The 15,190-nt window shown below is 48.7% G+C and overlaps 7 protein-coding genes across 7 annotated transcripts; 3 read left to right on the plus strand and 4 right to left on the minus strand.

Moving 5' to 3' along the window:
• Positions 1–213: 213 nt before the first annotated feature.
• N7529_005560 (cytochrome and DOMON domain-containing protein) lies at positions 214–1,587 on the minus strand (the record flags this gene model as incomplete). Its single annotated transcript, XM_057241087.1, has 1 exon — positions 214–1,587. One exon carries the CDS (start codon positions 1,585–1,587, stop codon positions 214–216), a length of 1,374 nt encoding a protein of 457 aa, XP_057096446.1.
• A 244-nt stretch (positions 1,588–1,831) lies between these two features.
• On the plus strand, positions 1,832–3,880 carry N7529_005561 (S53 family peptidase; the record flags this gene model as incomplete). The annotated part of the gene is made up of 3 exons (XM_057241088.1): positions 1,832–2,024; positions 2,078–3,738; positions 3,800–3,880. 3 exons carry the CDS (start codon positions 1,832–1,834, stop codon positions 3,878–3,880), a joined length of 1,935 nt encoding a protein of 644 aa, XP_057096447.1.
• Positions 3,881–5,060: 1,180 nt separating this feature from the next.
• On the plus strand, positions 5,061–7,605 carry N7529_005562 (OPT family oligopeptide transporter; the record flags this gene model as incomplete). The annotated part of the gene is made up of 7 exons (XM_057241089.1): positions 5,061–5,309; positions 5,366–5,609; positions 5,660–5,868; positions 5,923–6,092; positions 6,143–6,333; positions 6,393–6,908; positions 6,965–7,605. The coding sequence occupies 7 exons, from the start codon at positions 5,061–5,063 to the stop codon at positions 7,603–7,605; spliced, it is 2,220 nt and encodes a 739-aa protein (XP_057096448.1).
• Positions 7,606–8,168: 563 nt separating this feature from the next.
• N7529_005563 (uncharacterized protein) lies at positions 8,169–8,531 on the minus strand (the record flags this gene model as incomplete). The annotated part of the gene is made up of 1 exon (XM_057241090.1): positions 8,169–8,531. The coding sequence occupies one exon, from the start codon at positions 8,529–8,531 to the stop codon at positions 8,169–8,171; it is 363 nt and encodes a 120-aa protein (XP_057096449.1).
• A 564-nt stretch (positions 8,532–9,095) lies between these two features.
• N7529_005564 (oxidase ustYa family protein) lies at positions 9,096–10,274 on the plus strand (the record flags this gene model as incomplete). The annotated part of the gene is made up of 5 exons (XM_057241091.1): positions 9,096–9,369; positions 9,436–9,564; positions 9,623–9,741; positions 9,794–9,878; positions 9,946–10,274. 5 exons carry the CDS (start codon positions 9,096–9,098, stop codon positions 10,272–10,274), a joined length of 936 nt encoding a protein of 311 aa, XP_057096450.1.
• A 513-nt stretch (positions 10,275–10,787) lies between these two features.
• N7529_005565 (oxidase ustYa family protein) lies at positions 10,788–11,879 on the minus strand (the record flags this gene model as incomplete). The annotated part of the gene is made up of 4 exons (XM_057241092.1): positions 10,788–11,026; positions 11,086–11,295; positions 11,352–11,480; positions 11,564–11,879. The coding sequence occupies 4 exons, from the start codon at positions 11,877–11,879 to the stop codon at positions 10,788–10,790; spliced, it is 894 nt and encodes a 297-aa protein (XP_057096451.1).
• Positions 11,880–12,746: 867 nt separating this feature from the next.
• On the minus strand, positions 12,747–13,385 carry N7529_005566 (uncharacterized protein; the record flags this gene model as incomplete). Its single annotated transcript, XM_057241093.1, has 1 exon — positions 12,747–13,385. One exon carries the CDS (start codon positions 13,383–13,385, stop codon positions 12,747–12,749), a length of 639 nt encoding a protein of 212 aa, XP_057096452.1.
• Between the last annotated feature and the right edge of the window lie 1,805 nt (positions 13,386–15,190).

Consider the following 15,190-nt stretch of genomic DNA (forward strand, 5'->3'; position numbering starts at 1 on the left):
GCTGGGTGTGCTATTTTCCGTAGCACCCGCCCTATCTGCCCCTGCTAAATCTGCCTGCTACTCCTATGTATTGGTTTATATATAGATTCTTCTGATGTTTTTCGACCGAAATAGTAACCCGGTGTACCGAGGACGCTGAGAATTCTGCTGGAGTCGCATCCACCCTCTCTAAAAGCAGTAAGATAGAGTAAAGAGATGCTCTAATCTATTCCTTCAGCCTTTACTAGCGGCTCTGGCAACCACTTGAGCCCGATAAGAGACCCAAAATGCCAGACCCAGCGCCTCTATCAAGATGAGCCCCGCCACCACCTCGATACTTAGCGAGTCGTATCCCGCTAACGCCATTCCGATCAAGAGATTTACACAGCCCCCGACCATCTCCAACCGACCGAGCCAGATATGCGCGTACGACACCCATGTCCCAGAGCGGATGCGAACAAAAATGATATGGTGCCACCAACCTAATGTGATTTGCACGAGCAGAAACGCCACGACTGTCCCACCGAGCCAAAAATGGGCAGTGAACATGGCCGATGCGGTCGCAGAACCGGCATCATGGCGTTTGTCATGGCCATGACTGGGCGCTGGAGTATGTGCTTGACTTAAGGCGATACCGGTGCCCGCCCCGACCAGCAGACAGGTAGTCGCTAGCCCCTGCATGATCCAGTGGTAGGTAAATGAGCGTGGCGAATCACTACGCATAGCTAGCACACCGACAGGAAGAAGGAGGAGAAAGCTGTTCGACATTAGGATCCCATGGGCACGCTGTAGGGGTGCTGTGGCCTGAAATTTGCGCCAAGTATTCCCCGCTGCAATCGTTATACCCGCAACACCAATTGGGGTATCCGAGGCACCCACGGTCTTGATATTGGGCCGTAGAGGTGGAAAGGAAGGGTAGTAACAGCCTGGCTGGGTGAGGGATCGGGCCATGTCAACGTAGAAGCGACCCCAGCCGCCGTTGCCGGGGTGGTGGGCGTGCATATCCAATGGAGCGTCGAAACTGTAAACGGAGAACTTTTGCTCATTATTCCAGGCCCAGATCCAGGGCTGGGAAGACGAGAGAGGGACGATGGGGGTTGTAGGCCAGCGAGCGCAGGAGTAGCAGATCAAAGAGAAATGGGCGGACTGGGCCCGCTGGCTGGTGGAGAGGGCGTATTGTTCATGATGTGCGGATGGCGAGGAAGACATCCACGCGGCTTGCAGGAGGCGGAGATCGGCTCCGTCCATGTCGTCGGGCGTCACCAGGCGAGGCTGGTGATGACCATCGACGGTTCGGATACTTAGCACTGGATTTTCACCGGAGCCTGGATCACCGTAGGCAATGAACATGAGGGAGCCGGCCATTTGAGAACCGGCGCCGATGGCTGTCCACCCGAGATTCGAGTCGTGGGTGACTGAGAAACTGAGGTAGATGTCGTGGGCGTTGGTGGAAAAGTTAAGGTGAGTGGAAAGGCCCAGACAGAAATCTACTTGGTCTTTGGCATCATGATCATGGCCGAATTGGCAGTATTGAACTGGCTCAGCTCGACAAAAGCTGCCTACCAGCAGCAGGCCAAATAGCGAGACCAAGTGGTGTAACAACTTCATCGTTAACCATAACTAAAACAAAGCAAGAGAGAGACAGTAAAGAAAAATCCCACTACATTCATTTTATTATCTTTAGCAATCGAGAGTAAAAGGTGTGAGATTGACGTTTTATGCATTGAGGCACAGATATGACAGTGCATGACAGTGACCTTACAGGCTTCATTGCTTGGCATAATTGGTCCATTTCAATCAATAATCATAATTGAAACAACCTTGGAATGCCAGTTCCTCCATAATTCTAGCAATGGGGCGGACTCTGCTTTTACTATGGGCGCTTCTAGGAGGTGCAATCGCCAAACAATATCAGCTCAAAAGTTCTACCAAGATCCCATCCGAATGGAATCAAAAAGGCCGAGCTCACCCGGACGAGATTGTTGATGTTTCAATTGGGCTTGTGCAGCATAAATTTCCTGAGCTCGAGGAAAGACTCCTACAAGGTCGACATCCCGTATCTTATGGAAAAAGCACCCAGACTCACAAATCTTTTCAGTCTCTGACCCTTCGCATCCGCACTATGGGATTCATCTCTCAGCTCAAGAAGTCCAGCAGATCGTACGACCTGCAACAGGGTCATTCCTTGAGGTCCAAGCCTGGTTGGACGAGCTAGAACCCTCGGGAGGGGCCAATATCACGATATCACCCGCGGGTGACTGGTTGGATATTACCTTACCCATATCACATCTTGAGCAGCTACTTCAGACCAAGTACTGGGTATTTGAACACTCAGTGTCTAGAATTCGAGCAATTCGCTCACAGGAATGGTCTCTACCCACTCACTTGATGGATGTAATTGATGTGATCACTCCGACCAATGTTTTCATCCACCCGACCGTCCAATTTCGATTGGGCGCACCTCCTCCAGTCTGGGAGAAAGAAGGTCGTCTACCGACGTATCAAGACCTCATCGATGAAGATCTATTAGATAGGAGCAGACTAGAGATCCCAAACCAGGACCAATTATCAGCGCATCCCACAGTGAAAGAGGCCTGTAATCGTCTGGCCATTTCTCCATTGTGCCTTCGGGTCCTCTACGGGACCTTGGCATACGAGCCTCAATCCTCAGATCGCAACACAATTGGCATCGTGAACTTTCTCGGCGAAGTCGCGAACCGGTCAGACATCGCGCTCTATCTTGATCGATATCGCCCAGACGCGGCCGCAGCCCACGCCGAAGACTCCTTCGCAGTGGAGATAGTCAACGGCGGCGATGATCAACAAACTCTCAATACCCCGACCCAGATGAAAGATAAGAAAGGATACGAAGGTGCGTTGGATGCCCAGACTGTGTTGGGAATCAGCTGGCCCACATCCCTTATCACCTACAACGTCGGCGGTGACCCTCCTTTCCACCCGCTCAAAGTTCACACTGAGAATACCAATGAGCCCTATCTTGCGTGGCTGCGCTACATGCAGACTGTGGAGCACCCACCGTCCGTCATCTCCATCTCATATGCGGAGGACGAGAAGACCGTCCCGGTTGAGTATGCTCGACGGGTATGTGCGGAATTCGCGCAATTGGGCGCGCGAGGGGTCTCGATCCTAGTCGCTAGTGGTGACTATGGGGTCGGACGCAACAAGCAGTGTCTTGACATCGACGAGAAGAAGCGACGCTTTATGCCCAGCTTCCCTGCCAGTTGCCCTTATGTCACAACCGTGGGAGCGACGCGGTTCCTCGAACCGGAAATGGTCGCATTCGATGCTCGGAGTAGTTACTCAAGTGGCGGTGGGTTTAGTGACGTGTTTCCTCAGCCAAAGTATCAGGAAGCCGCCGTCGAAGCGTATCTGCGACAACTGGATCACCAGACGAAGGTAGGCGAGCTCGCTAATTATACTGGCTTTTTCAATCGCCACGGGCGGGCATACCCGGATATTGCAGCCATGGGGTACCATTTCTCTGTCATGTGGAATGGCACTGCTCATCTTCAGGACGGGACCAGCGCGTCAACGCCGACCGTCGCGTCGATTGTCGGTCTCGTGAACGACGCATTAGTCGCTGGGGATCGACCAACTCTAGGATTCCTCAATCCGTGGCTATATTCTTCGGGATATGAGGCCTTTCGGGATGTCACGAATGGGTCGAATCTAGGGTGTAACACCTCGGGGTTTCCGGCCACAGAGGGATGGGATGCTGCCACGGGATTCGGAACACCAGTACGTTTATTCCCAAGGTCCAATATCTCGAGTTAGTGTAACTAAAATGGTCTCGTTCCAGTGGTTCCCCAAGCTCAAGGATCTGGCACTGGAACCACAATTTCGATCTATCCGCCCATGGTATTATCTGCCGGATTTGTGATGATTTGTTGTACTCTCAATCAATAGAAAGAAGCAAAGAAGGGCTAGGTGAGGCCTAGTAGTCGAATATGGACTACATGGATGCCCTCCAAGTTAGCCAGGGCACTACCAAATTGTACCAACCGAGTATCCAAAGTGCACTTTCGACTTCTTTAACCACGAATATTCTGCTATAGTATACGGTTCCTGTTATTAGAGATTTTAGATCTCTAGTTGAAACGCGCTTTGGTATGACAGAACAGTATTAGCCCTAGAGAAGGAAGAAAAGTCAATAAAGACATCTCCCTCCTCATGGAGAGGCCCGTTCTTGGCAAACAACAGAGAATAAACAATAATCACAACGTAGCCATAGGTAACATTGGAAACCCCTGGCTGTTAGTCCGATTCCCAAGGCGGAAATCCATCGCATCTGGAGCAGCCACTGCCATGTCATAGCAAATGGTTTAGAGCACATGTTCCCAGGTTAAATATGACCAAATTCCCTGAAAGTGGGGTTTGAGAATGCAGAATCACCTAGGTGCCTCCATGCTCATGGAGGCGGGTAGATTGGTGAGGCTGGTTGCTCGGCGGCTCATCTACAGATTCTGACTGCATGTCTGAAGCGGCAGTACTCTCGATGGGTCTCCCGTTTCTGTCTGATAGTTGATCAGAGCGCTCAGATTCCTGGCTGAAATGATCCAGACCAATCCCAGATGACCGACCATCGGGGTAGCTTTTGCCTTCATAAGATCTGACTTGCACGTTCAGGCAATATGATTTGGGAGTGGGTCAAGACCATCGTAGTCTTCTGTGCTAAGCTCTGTCGCAATGCTCATGCCTTGCGTGAGTCTGAATATTGTCGAGAATTTACTGCTGTACAAATCGTGATTTGCGATATGCTGAGAGGAGAATTAAACTCATATGGGAGAAAGTGGGGAGGAAAACCGATGGGCTCGCGCAGGTTCTCAGGAGTCTCAAACCGCCCAGGTGCTTCGTGGCCCCTAACCCAACCCTACTTGTCCATGATCTTGGCGTGCATCGCACTACTGCATAGTCACCACAGCGTTCATTATCATTGGCCCATCCCCACTGCTATAAGACTCATTACTCTTCCCTTTCAATTGGAACAAATGTATCCAGATACGCTCTTCCTTCTATTTTCCACATGATTTGGTAATCCTTAAGGCTTCTAGCTTGTGACAATGAGCCACTACGATGAAGAACAAACACTCGCAGGCCCCAGCCCGATAACGCCAGAAGTAGAACAAGCTGCACAATGGACCGACAAATTTGCCCCATTTCCCGAGATGTTAGATCACATTACAAAACCCAGATCGCTCGTGACATTTCGTGCAATCCTCATCGGGGCCATCTGCGGAGTCCTAGTCAACGGATCCAATATCTATCTGGGACTGAAAACCGGATGGACTTCAACAGCCAATCTCCTCGGGGTAGAGGCTCCTCTTTCCACTCGTGCAGTGTATATATGAGCTAATTGACATGGTAGTCCGTCGTTGGCTTCACCATTCTCAAAAAATGGTCGCAAGTCCACAATCATTCATTCGGCCCACACGAGAACAATATCGTCCAAACCGTGGCGACCGCCTCAGCGGGAATGTCGAACGCATTTATCTCAGCCATCCCGGCAACATATCAATTAGGGCTACTGAGTACCCCGTCGAAGGATTTCGTGCGCATTGTGCTGTTGACCGCCGCCGGGGGCTATTTTGGTTTGTTATCGGTTGCGCCTTGTATGTTACCTCTTTTATTCGTTTGATCATCATCTAATGTCTTGACCTAGTGAGGAAATTCTTCATCGAGAAGAAGTCGGCGCGGGATCTCAATCTCATCTTCCCATCTTCGACCGTGACGGCATTGACGATTCGGAACATGCATTCAGCAGCTGTACATGCAGCTTCCGCCGTGCAACAGATGAAGGTGACTCTGTGGGCGTTTTCTGGGGCGGCGGGGTTGAGAATCAGCTCACCATTAGCTGTAGGGTTAATTTGGGTAAGCGCCCGGGATTGCAATCAATCTTTTTGTGACTAACAGATCTGTGTTCAGGAGTGGCACATTTTTACATGGATACATGCAACGGGACTTTTGGGGGACTTTGCCATTGCGGCAGAAAGCTGGGGCTGGTTCTTGGAATGGACTCCTGCGATGATCGGATCGGGTATGTTGGTTGGGACTAATGTTGCCAGCTCGTTCTTCGCTGGCTCAGTTCTGGCATGGTGGGTTGGACATTCTACTTATCTTGTATCGTTGCCTGATCTGTTCATAGGGCCGTTACTGGGCCGTATCTTGTGTCGCAAAATATGGCATTTGGCTCGCCCATCTCGTCGGACTCGTCCTGGTCTGGCCTGATGTCTTATACCTCTATGTCGGCTGAATATGCAAATGCTAAACACCCTAGTCCACGATACTGGCTGCTCTGGCCGGGGGTGACATGTATGCTGGCAGTAGCACTGACCGGTATGACCTCTATTTCCCCGTGTTTGATGCTTCGGTTTCTTATCATACGATGGCTCTAGAATTGCTATGTCAATGGTATACGATAATTCAGAGAAGTGATGTCCCCTTTCTGCGACTGCTGAAGTCTGCCTGGGGTCAATGGTCCTATCCTTCTGTGCCGGATGAAGAGCATGAGGACATTACACAAAACAATAGTGATATTGCTAGCTGGATGTGGGCACCTGGGCTTCTGGTTGCCATTGCTGCTACGATCTTGAGCATGAAACTCGCCTTTGGCATTTCGTTGCTGAAGATTGTTCTCGCGCTAGGGTTGTCTTTTGTTCTGTCAATTGTTGCCATACAGGCAACTGGCGCTACTGGTGAATCCTCATGGTTTCCTCTATTCTATCCAGATATGTTGCCAACTAACCTTCGACCTTCAAACTCAGATACAACTCCACTGACCGCAGTCGCGACCATCTCGCAGATTGTCCTCGGTGCAACTCACAGCGCTGACAGCGGGAATCTAGCTCTCCGCCAACGACTAAATCTATTAGGTGGTGCTTTAGCAAATATCGGTGCCAACCAGGCTTGTGGTATACTTACACTACTTTTTCATACCTACAATCATGAGCTAATATTACTTTCACAGACCTAATGGGTGACTTCCGCGTCGGCTACCTCCTACAAACCCCCGCGCGATTTCAATATATTGCTCAACTTATCGGGACATTTATTGCCAGTATTGTCGCCCCAGTGATCTTTAAGCTCTTTACAACCGCCTACCCATGCATTATCGAGAGCGAAATTCGCAGTAACATCGACAAAACCACTGATCAGCATCGCTGTGAATTCAGCGGCCCATCCATCGCTACATGGCGCGCGGTGGCCGTCGCAAGCACCAACAGCGCCTCGGGGCAGTCGGCTATTCCAGCAACGAGCGGGGAGTTTGCCGTGCTGTTTGCGGCCGTCGGCGTGATGATTGTCTTGGGGCGAAATCTCCTAGGAATCTCCCCAGTCAAGGCGTATTTGCCAAATATGATGATCATGGGGCTGGCGTTTACGATGCCTTCGCCACCATATGGGATTGCTATGTTGATCGGGGCATTGGGGGCGAAGATATGGAAGTCAAGGGAAAAGAGGGCGTTCGCAAGCTATTCATCCGCCGTGGCTGCGGGGCTCATGGCTGGGGAAGGGATTGGGGGCATTGTTAATGGGGTGCTGACAATTGTGGTGGGTTGGGGAGGGGATGGTTGGGGGACGGCCTTGGGATGCCCTGCTGGACGGTGCTAGAAATTAGGGTTAGGGGCTCAGGGTCTTCTTCTGTGTCGGAATCTCATGACGCCGAAATTATTATTTGTCACTCCAGTCTACGAGAAGCCACCCAAGGCTTTGTTGTCAAGCAGCCAAGACCAATACAGATTTCCGGTAGTAAATCTCCTTGCTATGATATAGCTACACGAACATCTAACAAAGTTGATAGTGGAGTTAGTACTATGCAAGAAACGAGCATTCTCCATATTTACTGTCATTTGTATCTCCTAAGGTCATGAACTAGACCAAACCCCTGCATCGGATCTGCAACCTTGTCTAGTGAAAGCAAGAACATGGAAGATCAAACAAAGTTGCCAGACAGTAATTAGGTTCTTTCGCCTGCCACACTCGCCAATCTGATTCATATATCCAGCTACCTAGATATTCCTTCCCTAGAAGTCTCCACCCCGATGAACCAGCTATCCCTATGCTCCTGCATATATTCTACTCCCCAATACTGAGAGTTGCACTGGACCCATTTCTGTATTAGTTTCTATCTTGCAGGAGATGATTTGCGGGGGAAGACCTACTAAGGAAGGCACTTATTTGTCCGCAGTGTAGGCAGTGGCAGCATTGGCATCAGAGCGTATGTAAACAGGCTCGGCATCCCAGCGCTTATCCGCAACATAAGCAGTCGCAGCGTCGGCATCAGAACGCTTCTTATCCGCAGCGTATGCGGTAGCAGCATCCGCATCAGAACGCTTGTCAGCGACGTAAGCGGTGGCAGCATCAGCGTCCCATCTCTTATCAGCAACATAAGCAGTCGCAGCGTCGGCATCCCAGCGTTTGTCAGCGACGTAAGCGGTGGCAGCGTCAGCTTCGCCCCGAGCGTTCAAGGAAATAGGCGTAGCATTGACAACGGTGGTGACAAGGGCAATAGCTTGGGTGAGTGCAAGAAGCTGCATTCTGAAGACTGAGCTGATGGTATACCTCGAAGAAGGAGATAGATAAACTGAGTGGTGGTTTTTAGACAGATGTCCTGTTTTAATGATTGTCTGACGAACCTTTGTCCTGATCATGAGCGAGTGTGGATTTATAGGCAGACACTTTTCAATGCTGGAAAAAGTATGCCAGAGACTCATCTCGATGCTCAAAGTAATCTTGCCCTAATCATTATCGAATTGCACCATAGGGGCTCTGCACAGTCATCGAATCTGTCGTGGGTATACACCATAAGCTTGCCTCATTTGGCACAAGATCACCGATGGAGAGAGATGACCATGCAGTAGTACAGCTTCACTGCATAAAGAACTCACCTCATCCTCTGATCATTTTTCTCACGACCCCTGCTTCCCCTCATCTGCGAGGAGAATCCTGCTTTCGTCAAAATCCACAGCGTTAAGACATCATTTCTCACTGCATACTTGCCTCGGAGCTTCTCACGCCCATTCCCCTCGTAACTCCCTCCCTGTCTCTATAGCCACTAGGTCATTTTCAATCTCAATTATATCGCTGTATACCAAGACACTATGGGTGCAGGGGACCTTGAGAAAGAAGAGCGAAATAGTATGTCGCCTACGCGACCATTCCTCGACACCAATAATTACAATGATCGAGAATCTGGCGACTATGAAGAACTTGAACAACAAAGACCGTATCGACCCGAATCCTGGGCACGAAGACACAGGACAGCACTGGCGGTGCATGGCTTTATGGTCCTCTTCTATATCAGCCTCATGGTTTCGTCTTGGAAGGATCTTTTGGTGAAGGAACACTTTAGGCGATATCGACCTGAATTGTTCAGTGAGTGTCGAAGCCATTGTGAATGTTGTCAAACAACTAGAAGTAGCTAATATCAACTGATTCTAGCGCCTGTGCATGATCATATCGAGACCAAAGTTACAATCATTCACGATCAGCCCAGCGATGTCAATGCTAGCCCTTATGTGGGCACGCCAAGTCCAGAAGTCGACGATGCTTGGTATCGACTTTTGCGTCGTTAGTCATCCTATATTAAAGACGTTTCAAGATTATCAAACTAACCCTTCCCTTCTAGATCACAATATTCGCATTATGGAGGACGAGCTCCGGGCAATGAACCAAACCTCTATCCCCCTCCATGACGGAAGCGGATACCAAGGAATGATGGCCGTCTTCCACGAGCTTCATTGCTTGGTGTGTTTTCTTTTTTCTTTTTTATCCCATCTAACCAGCTAATTCTTCGCAGAAACTCGTTCGCGAAACCGTCCACGCGGACTACTATTATGCAGACAAATCTCCCGCCGAGAGAGCCATGTTAATCGGTCATACAGGTCAGTGTCATTTTCATTTTCTCTCACATTCATCTCCTCCGTGTGATATGATTAAGACCAAGACCAGAGCACTGTATCGACATTCTCCGCTCATCAATCATGTGTCGCGCCGACACCGCCATCTTCCCATACCACTGGAACAATGCCACTCGGCTTCCGAATCCCACCTGGATGCAGAAACACGAATGTGTGAACTGGGACTCCCTTGAGGGATGGTTGGAGAGCCGACGGGTTGACATCTTTGCTCCTAATATGCTGGTGCATCCGAAATATGGTGAATTTGCCTTTCTGCCAGTGGAATTGTTGGTTAACGTAAACCACACAGGTCCCGCATATCCGGGAGGGAAGAGGATTTCAGAGCCAAATGGACCCAAAGTGTATCCTTTGGATCAATGATCATGGGGGTCTAACTTGGGTTTGGATTGCCTAGGGAGAGACTCTTAGTGAAACTGTTGTGCATATAAAACCTTAGCAGTTGATATAGTCAGATGAATGAAGACGATTCACTTGAAGATAAGAAAACATTTTAGGTCGTCTTAGAGAGGTTAATGTGGAAAGAGCTGTAGAGTACACGAGCAACGTTAAGTTCAAAGCTTTGAATTGCATTCTTGAAAGGGACAGTTCCGGTGATAGTACCAAAACCAGCGTACATAAATGCCATGCCCTACATGAATTTGAGAGAATTTTGTTTCCATCTTTGTTCTTTGAGTCACACAAAGATCATTTACAATACAAAGAGTTTGTGATTCCGTTCAAATACTATAACCAGTGTGGGCGTGTAAAAGCTCCAAGGCCATCACTTCCCGGGATGATGACCTGCTAGATTTCCATGAGGATCAGCCGCCCCAATCTTGTCCCCTTCACCGTTTGGATACGCAACTCCTATATCAAAGATTAGACCTGGTGTGTTTACCATTGGAATGATCGAAAGAGAGAAAGCTCACCGAAAATCGGATGCACCAGCCAGTTCGGCTTCATCATATCCACCGTGCGAGTGCGAGTCCAATCATCCAACATCTTCCAGTTGACGCACTGATGCGTCGTAGCGTTGGCTACGGGGATACGACTATTATCGTGCCATTCGAAGGTGATAAGACCAATGTCTCCGTGGCACATGGAAGATTGGCGAAGGAAGTCGATGCAGTGTTCTGTTCCAGAGTTAGGGTAACGAATTAAAATAGCGACGAGAAAAATGAGGCTCTCTTACCATTGTGTAATCGATTCATCTCATGCTGCTCCGGGGTCAGATCACCAAAGTAGTAGTCCGGGTACATGTACTGGTGCAACCGCTTCAGGCAGTGCAGCTCGTGGTAGACGTTCAGAGTACCCAGGTAGCCACCTCCTTCGGGGACCGCCACGCCGATGTCTTCACGGCCATAGTGTGCCATGATCTCGGGTTCGATAATAATGTTCTCCGCTGTTTCAATTAGCGTGCTGATGAAATCTTTTGTAGGTAAAGGGGCACAAATCTACCATTCAGAAGATCATGCCATGCCTTATCAAGCTCTGCACTGGGCTTTCCAGAGAACGATCCCTTCTCCTGGATTCGGTCCTCCAGCGTAAACTTTTGTGCCTCGTACCGGATTGCGGGAATAGCGGGCGCTTTGGAATATGTCAGCCATACAGATCGTGACTATGTGTAGTGCATGTTGAAACAAGGGCTTGGGGGAGGGGCGTTAACGTACAAATGGGTAGCCCTTCTGCTCTTATAATCTTGCCTTTCTTGGTTACTATCACGAAGAGAACCATGGCATACAGAGTAAAGAGGATCAAATGTCCAACCACCAGCACAGTGATTTTTTTCCACCACGGCTCGCGGTACCGGATATCTCTCCCACGGGCAGTTCTATCTTTTTCAAGGAGGCCTTCAGCAGTTTCATCGCCGTCGAACGAATTTCGCGAAGATGAGTTCCCACTCGGGGAATATATGCTGGCGTACTTTGACTTCCGATCGAACAAAGGAAGCCATTGTTTTGGAATCGGCTTAGAAAGAAAGGCCATGATGACAAAGAGGCACCACAGCCAGGTTTGTAGTGAAGAGCAAATTGAACAGTTATGTTGTTCAATTTTTTTCTTAATTGACTGAAAAATCAACATTCGTCAGTGGAAAAGAAAAGATTTCGAAAATTCAGCTGTACGTCCTAATACAATCCCTATCTACCCATCATTCCGTGGACCTTGACGATCCTCCTTACTCATCGACCTCGACCTTTGCTCTCTGCAAGGTTTCTGACCTGCTTACTTCCAAATCGCGATCCTCGCTCGAGAGTGACAATGCATAATGTGTTACAGGGCACAAAAGCGGAGAGAAGCTGCGCAAGCGGCACACATGCACTTCCGTGCATCAAGGATCCAGATGCTTGCAGTGATAGATGCGGTCATCCTTGATTCACAAATTATAGATGGCAGAATTTCGCTCAATCGCGAAGAGATGAAATACCCCGCACGTCAGCACTTGCTCTAGTCATTTCCTTCGGGGCGTCGACTTTCACCTATCACTCTACCTCGCTAGCCTAAACTTTGCCTCTAGGTCTACCTTTATATATGTCGGATCTGGCAAATATTTCCTCAAAAGAATTGATTGGCACGAAACACAGCTCTTCCTCACAAACCTCGTAGATGCCCATCGATCTGAGGTGAGGATCATCCAGGAGCAACGATCATTCTAGTCCTTTTGACGAGCTTGCTTCCTTGAGGTAACTGAGGTAACGTTACATCGGCAGAAATGGCCAAAAGTATGGAAATGAGGCTCTGGATGGTATCATTCTTGTAAGACGGAAAATATTTGTTACTGACCTCCAAAGCGTATACTGATTGACTTGATGGCTTATAGAGGCACCTGCAAAAGATACACAAATACACAGATCGCTAGAGAGGAATCTTCTGCGCCAGTATTCGTCTTTTGGGCCACTTGAGAGAGCAAAGACCAGAGCGATGGGATCTATACAGTGGCTCCGTTAATACACCCCAGACGATCCAGGAAACAACGAAGGAGCAGGAATTATGTACCTGTTCTTTCAAAAGCTGTCTATCTTGCTTCAACAGCTGTTCCGCCCCATCATCTGTAAACAGCTGCTTAATCATATTCGTAATAAATGCTTGAGTGCGACGGATCCGCTTCGGACGTTGCTGTGGTTGTTCATCGCACTGATCCGGTGGCTCAAGACAGTGCTGTGGCTTGACGCAAATCCCGCCGAGTTCTTCCACACAGACGGTCTCTAGCAGCTGGAACTGGCCCTCGTAATATCCATGCGCCTCTCTGCCCACCCAGTCCTTGGAACTGGTATATAGATCTGTTAGCAGTCCGCGGAGCCGACGACTCCGACTGGCAGATTGGGCGTAGCGTGGGAGAGAGCCTTCAGAGAAAGAGGCTGTATAGTATGTTGTAGCAAGATGGTCAAAGCTCTCAAAGCCCATTTCATCAATCAGCCCAAGGATTTGGGCGAGGGAGTTCTCCACGGTGCCGGGTGAGATGGTTGCGGAAGAGTGGGATGTAGCTGAGGGCATTGGGATTGTGGATGTGGTGGAATATCGCCTTGAATGCGCGATATGGGCTGAGTGTGATGAAATATCCTCCTGAAGCTCGGAATTGTGACTGGGGGGTGGTGTATGATTTTCCAGTGGGGGAAGTAGATCTAATAAGCCCGGACTGGGGGAAGCAGTTCTTCGTTGAACGCGAAGCACTCTGAGTGATTTCCTGGAGGGGCTGCCATTTCCATCCACGGTGAGGTGATCAAAGTATCCCTGGAAGAGTCAATTCTGGCATAGGAAGTACATATCTTTATCGATTGTTTACCTAGGTGAACTCCAAGTGAGCACCCCTGACTCTAGAACCTCGGAAGGTATGATCTCGTTTGTTGTAGTTGTGTTTTTCTGTGCTGTATTGTTTTGCATCTTCTGCTTCTCTTGACCGAGGAAGCCTGGTCAGTGATATGCCCATCGTTTCAAGGGCAGTACATGCCTCGACGTCTTCTTTGGGCCAATCGATTTCTTGTGCGTTTAGTATCGGAGACAATGGGAACGCCGATGGGAAGTTGAGTTAAGTCTGGTAAGGGACTCATCCTGTAGGGCATTGGTAATCAGATTGGTCGTGTGGGGAGAGAATAGAAATTGAGTTACTCTACTCACTGCAGGGTATTTATGGGCATCTATGCATACCAGGTACATACATATGTACCTAGTCCATTAGTACGCTATCCATTTGATAAACAACAAAAAGTGGTAAATGGCAACATGCACGTTTTGTCACGTTACGAGTAGCCGTCTTACTATATGACTAACTAACGCTGCTTCCGCGCATTAGTTGGTCTTACCTCAGACAATTTTCTCACCTTAAACAATCTTCACATTTATTTGAATCTTTAGCCAGTCATTTAACCAAACAACATCATTTGAATAGGGCTCAATAGCCTCGGGCCCCTTCCAGAAGCCCTTTGCTCTGCTTGGAATGCTTCTTTTATTTATCTCTCTCTCCATTTGGGCAGCTCGCTCGGTAATTAGGGTCTTCTTATGTCGAGCAAATCGCCGGACCTGCCGGCGAGAATCCTCATTACTCCGCGGAGTTTATCACATTTTAGGCAGTAGCTAGGCCCAACGGGGTGCAGTTCAATAAGCGTACCGCTCGTTTGTTTCAGATGCGTTTGCCCTAGCTGCGTGGAACATAGCATTCTCAAGTCAGAGTCCGCTTGTTCGAATCTTTGACTTAACAACACATTTGCATCTATACTGCGTTTGATATGCTTTTGCATACTTTTGGCAGTTTTTTAAGGCCTTCAGCCTCTTTGGTACTGGTGACATGTATTTTATAATCCGCGCCATTGAATTAGGGGGTGAATTAGTCGCCGAACTCAAGGGTTTGAGGGAGGTAGAGGGGGTATTAAAACCCGTAAGATAGAAGTCCTCCTTATCTTTTTGTACTAACAAAGGCTGAATCCCTAAGTTCGCATCTAAAGGGTAAAACCCCTTGATTTAAATGAGGATTTAATTATTCGTTGCGTTAATGAGCGCCGGCGAACATCACTAATCATCCGGAAAAAATCCCGATATAGAAGGCACTCCCCCCCCGCTATAACTTTTTCATTATTAGTACTTTTAATGCAATGTTCGAGAGTCTAAAATGCCTAGCCATCGAGAGATTGCACGAGGTGAGTAATATGCGGAATAAAGTAGCACGGAATAATAAAAATTCACTTTGCAGTACTCGATGAAATCGTACGTATGTTGTGGATGATGTTTCTCTATGGACAAAAGCTTCGGTCAGCCCCGTTAAATCAGGTTTTCTGAGGCTCCGTTGAATGGAATAAGTCATTCTA

This window comes from Penicillium soppii (genome assembly GCF_028829465.1).
Source record: "Penicillium soppii strain IBT 18220 chromosome Unknown utg000005l, whole genome shotgun sequence".
In the NCBI taxonomy this organism is placed as follows: Eukaryota; Fungi; Ascomycota; class Eurotiomycetes; order Eurotiales; family Aspergillaceae; genus Penicillium; species Penicillium soppii.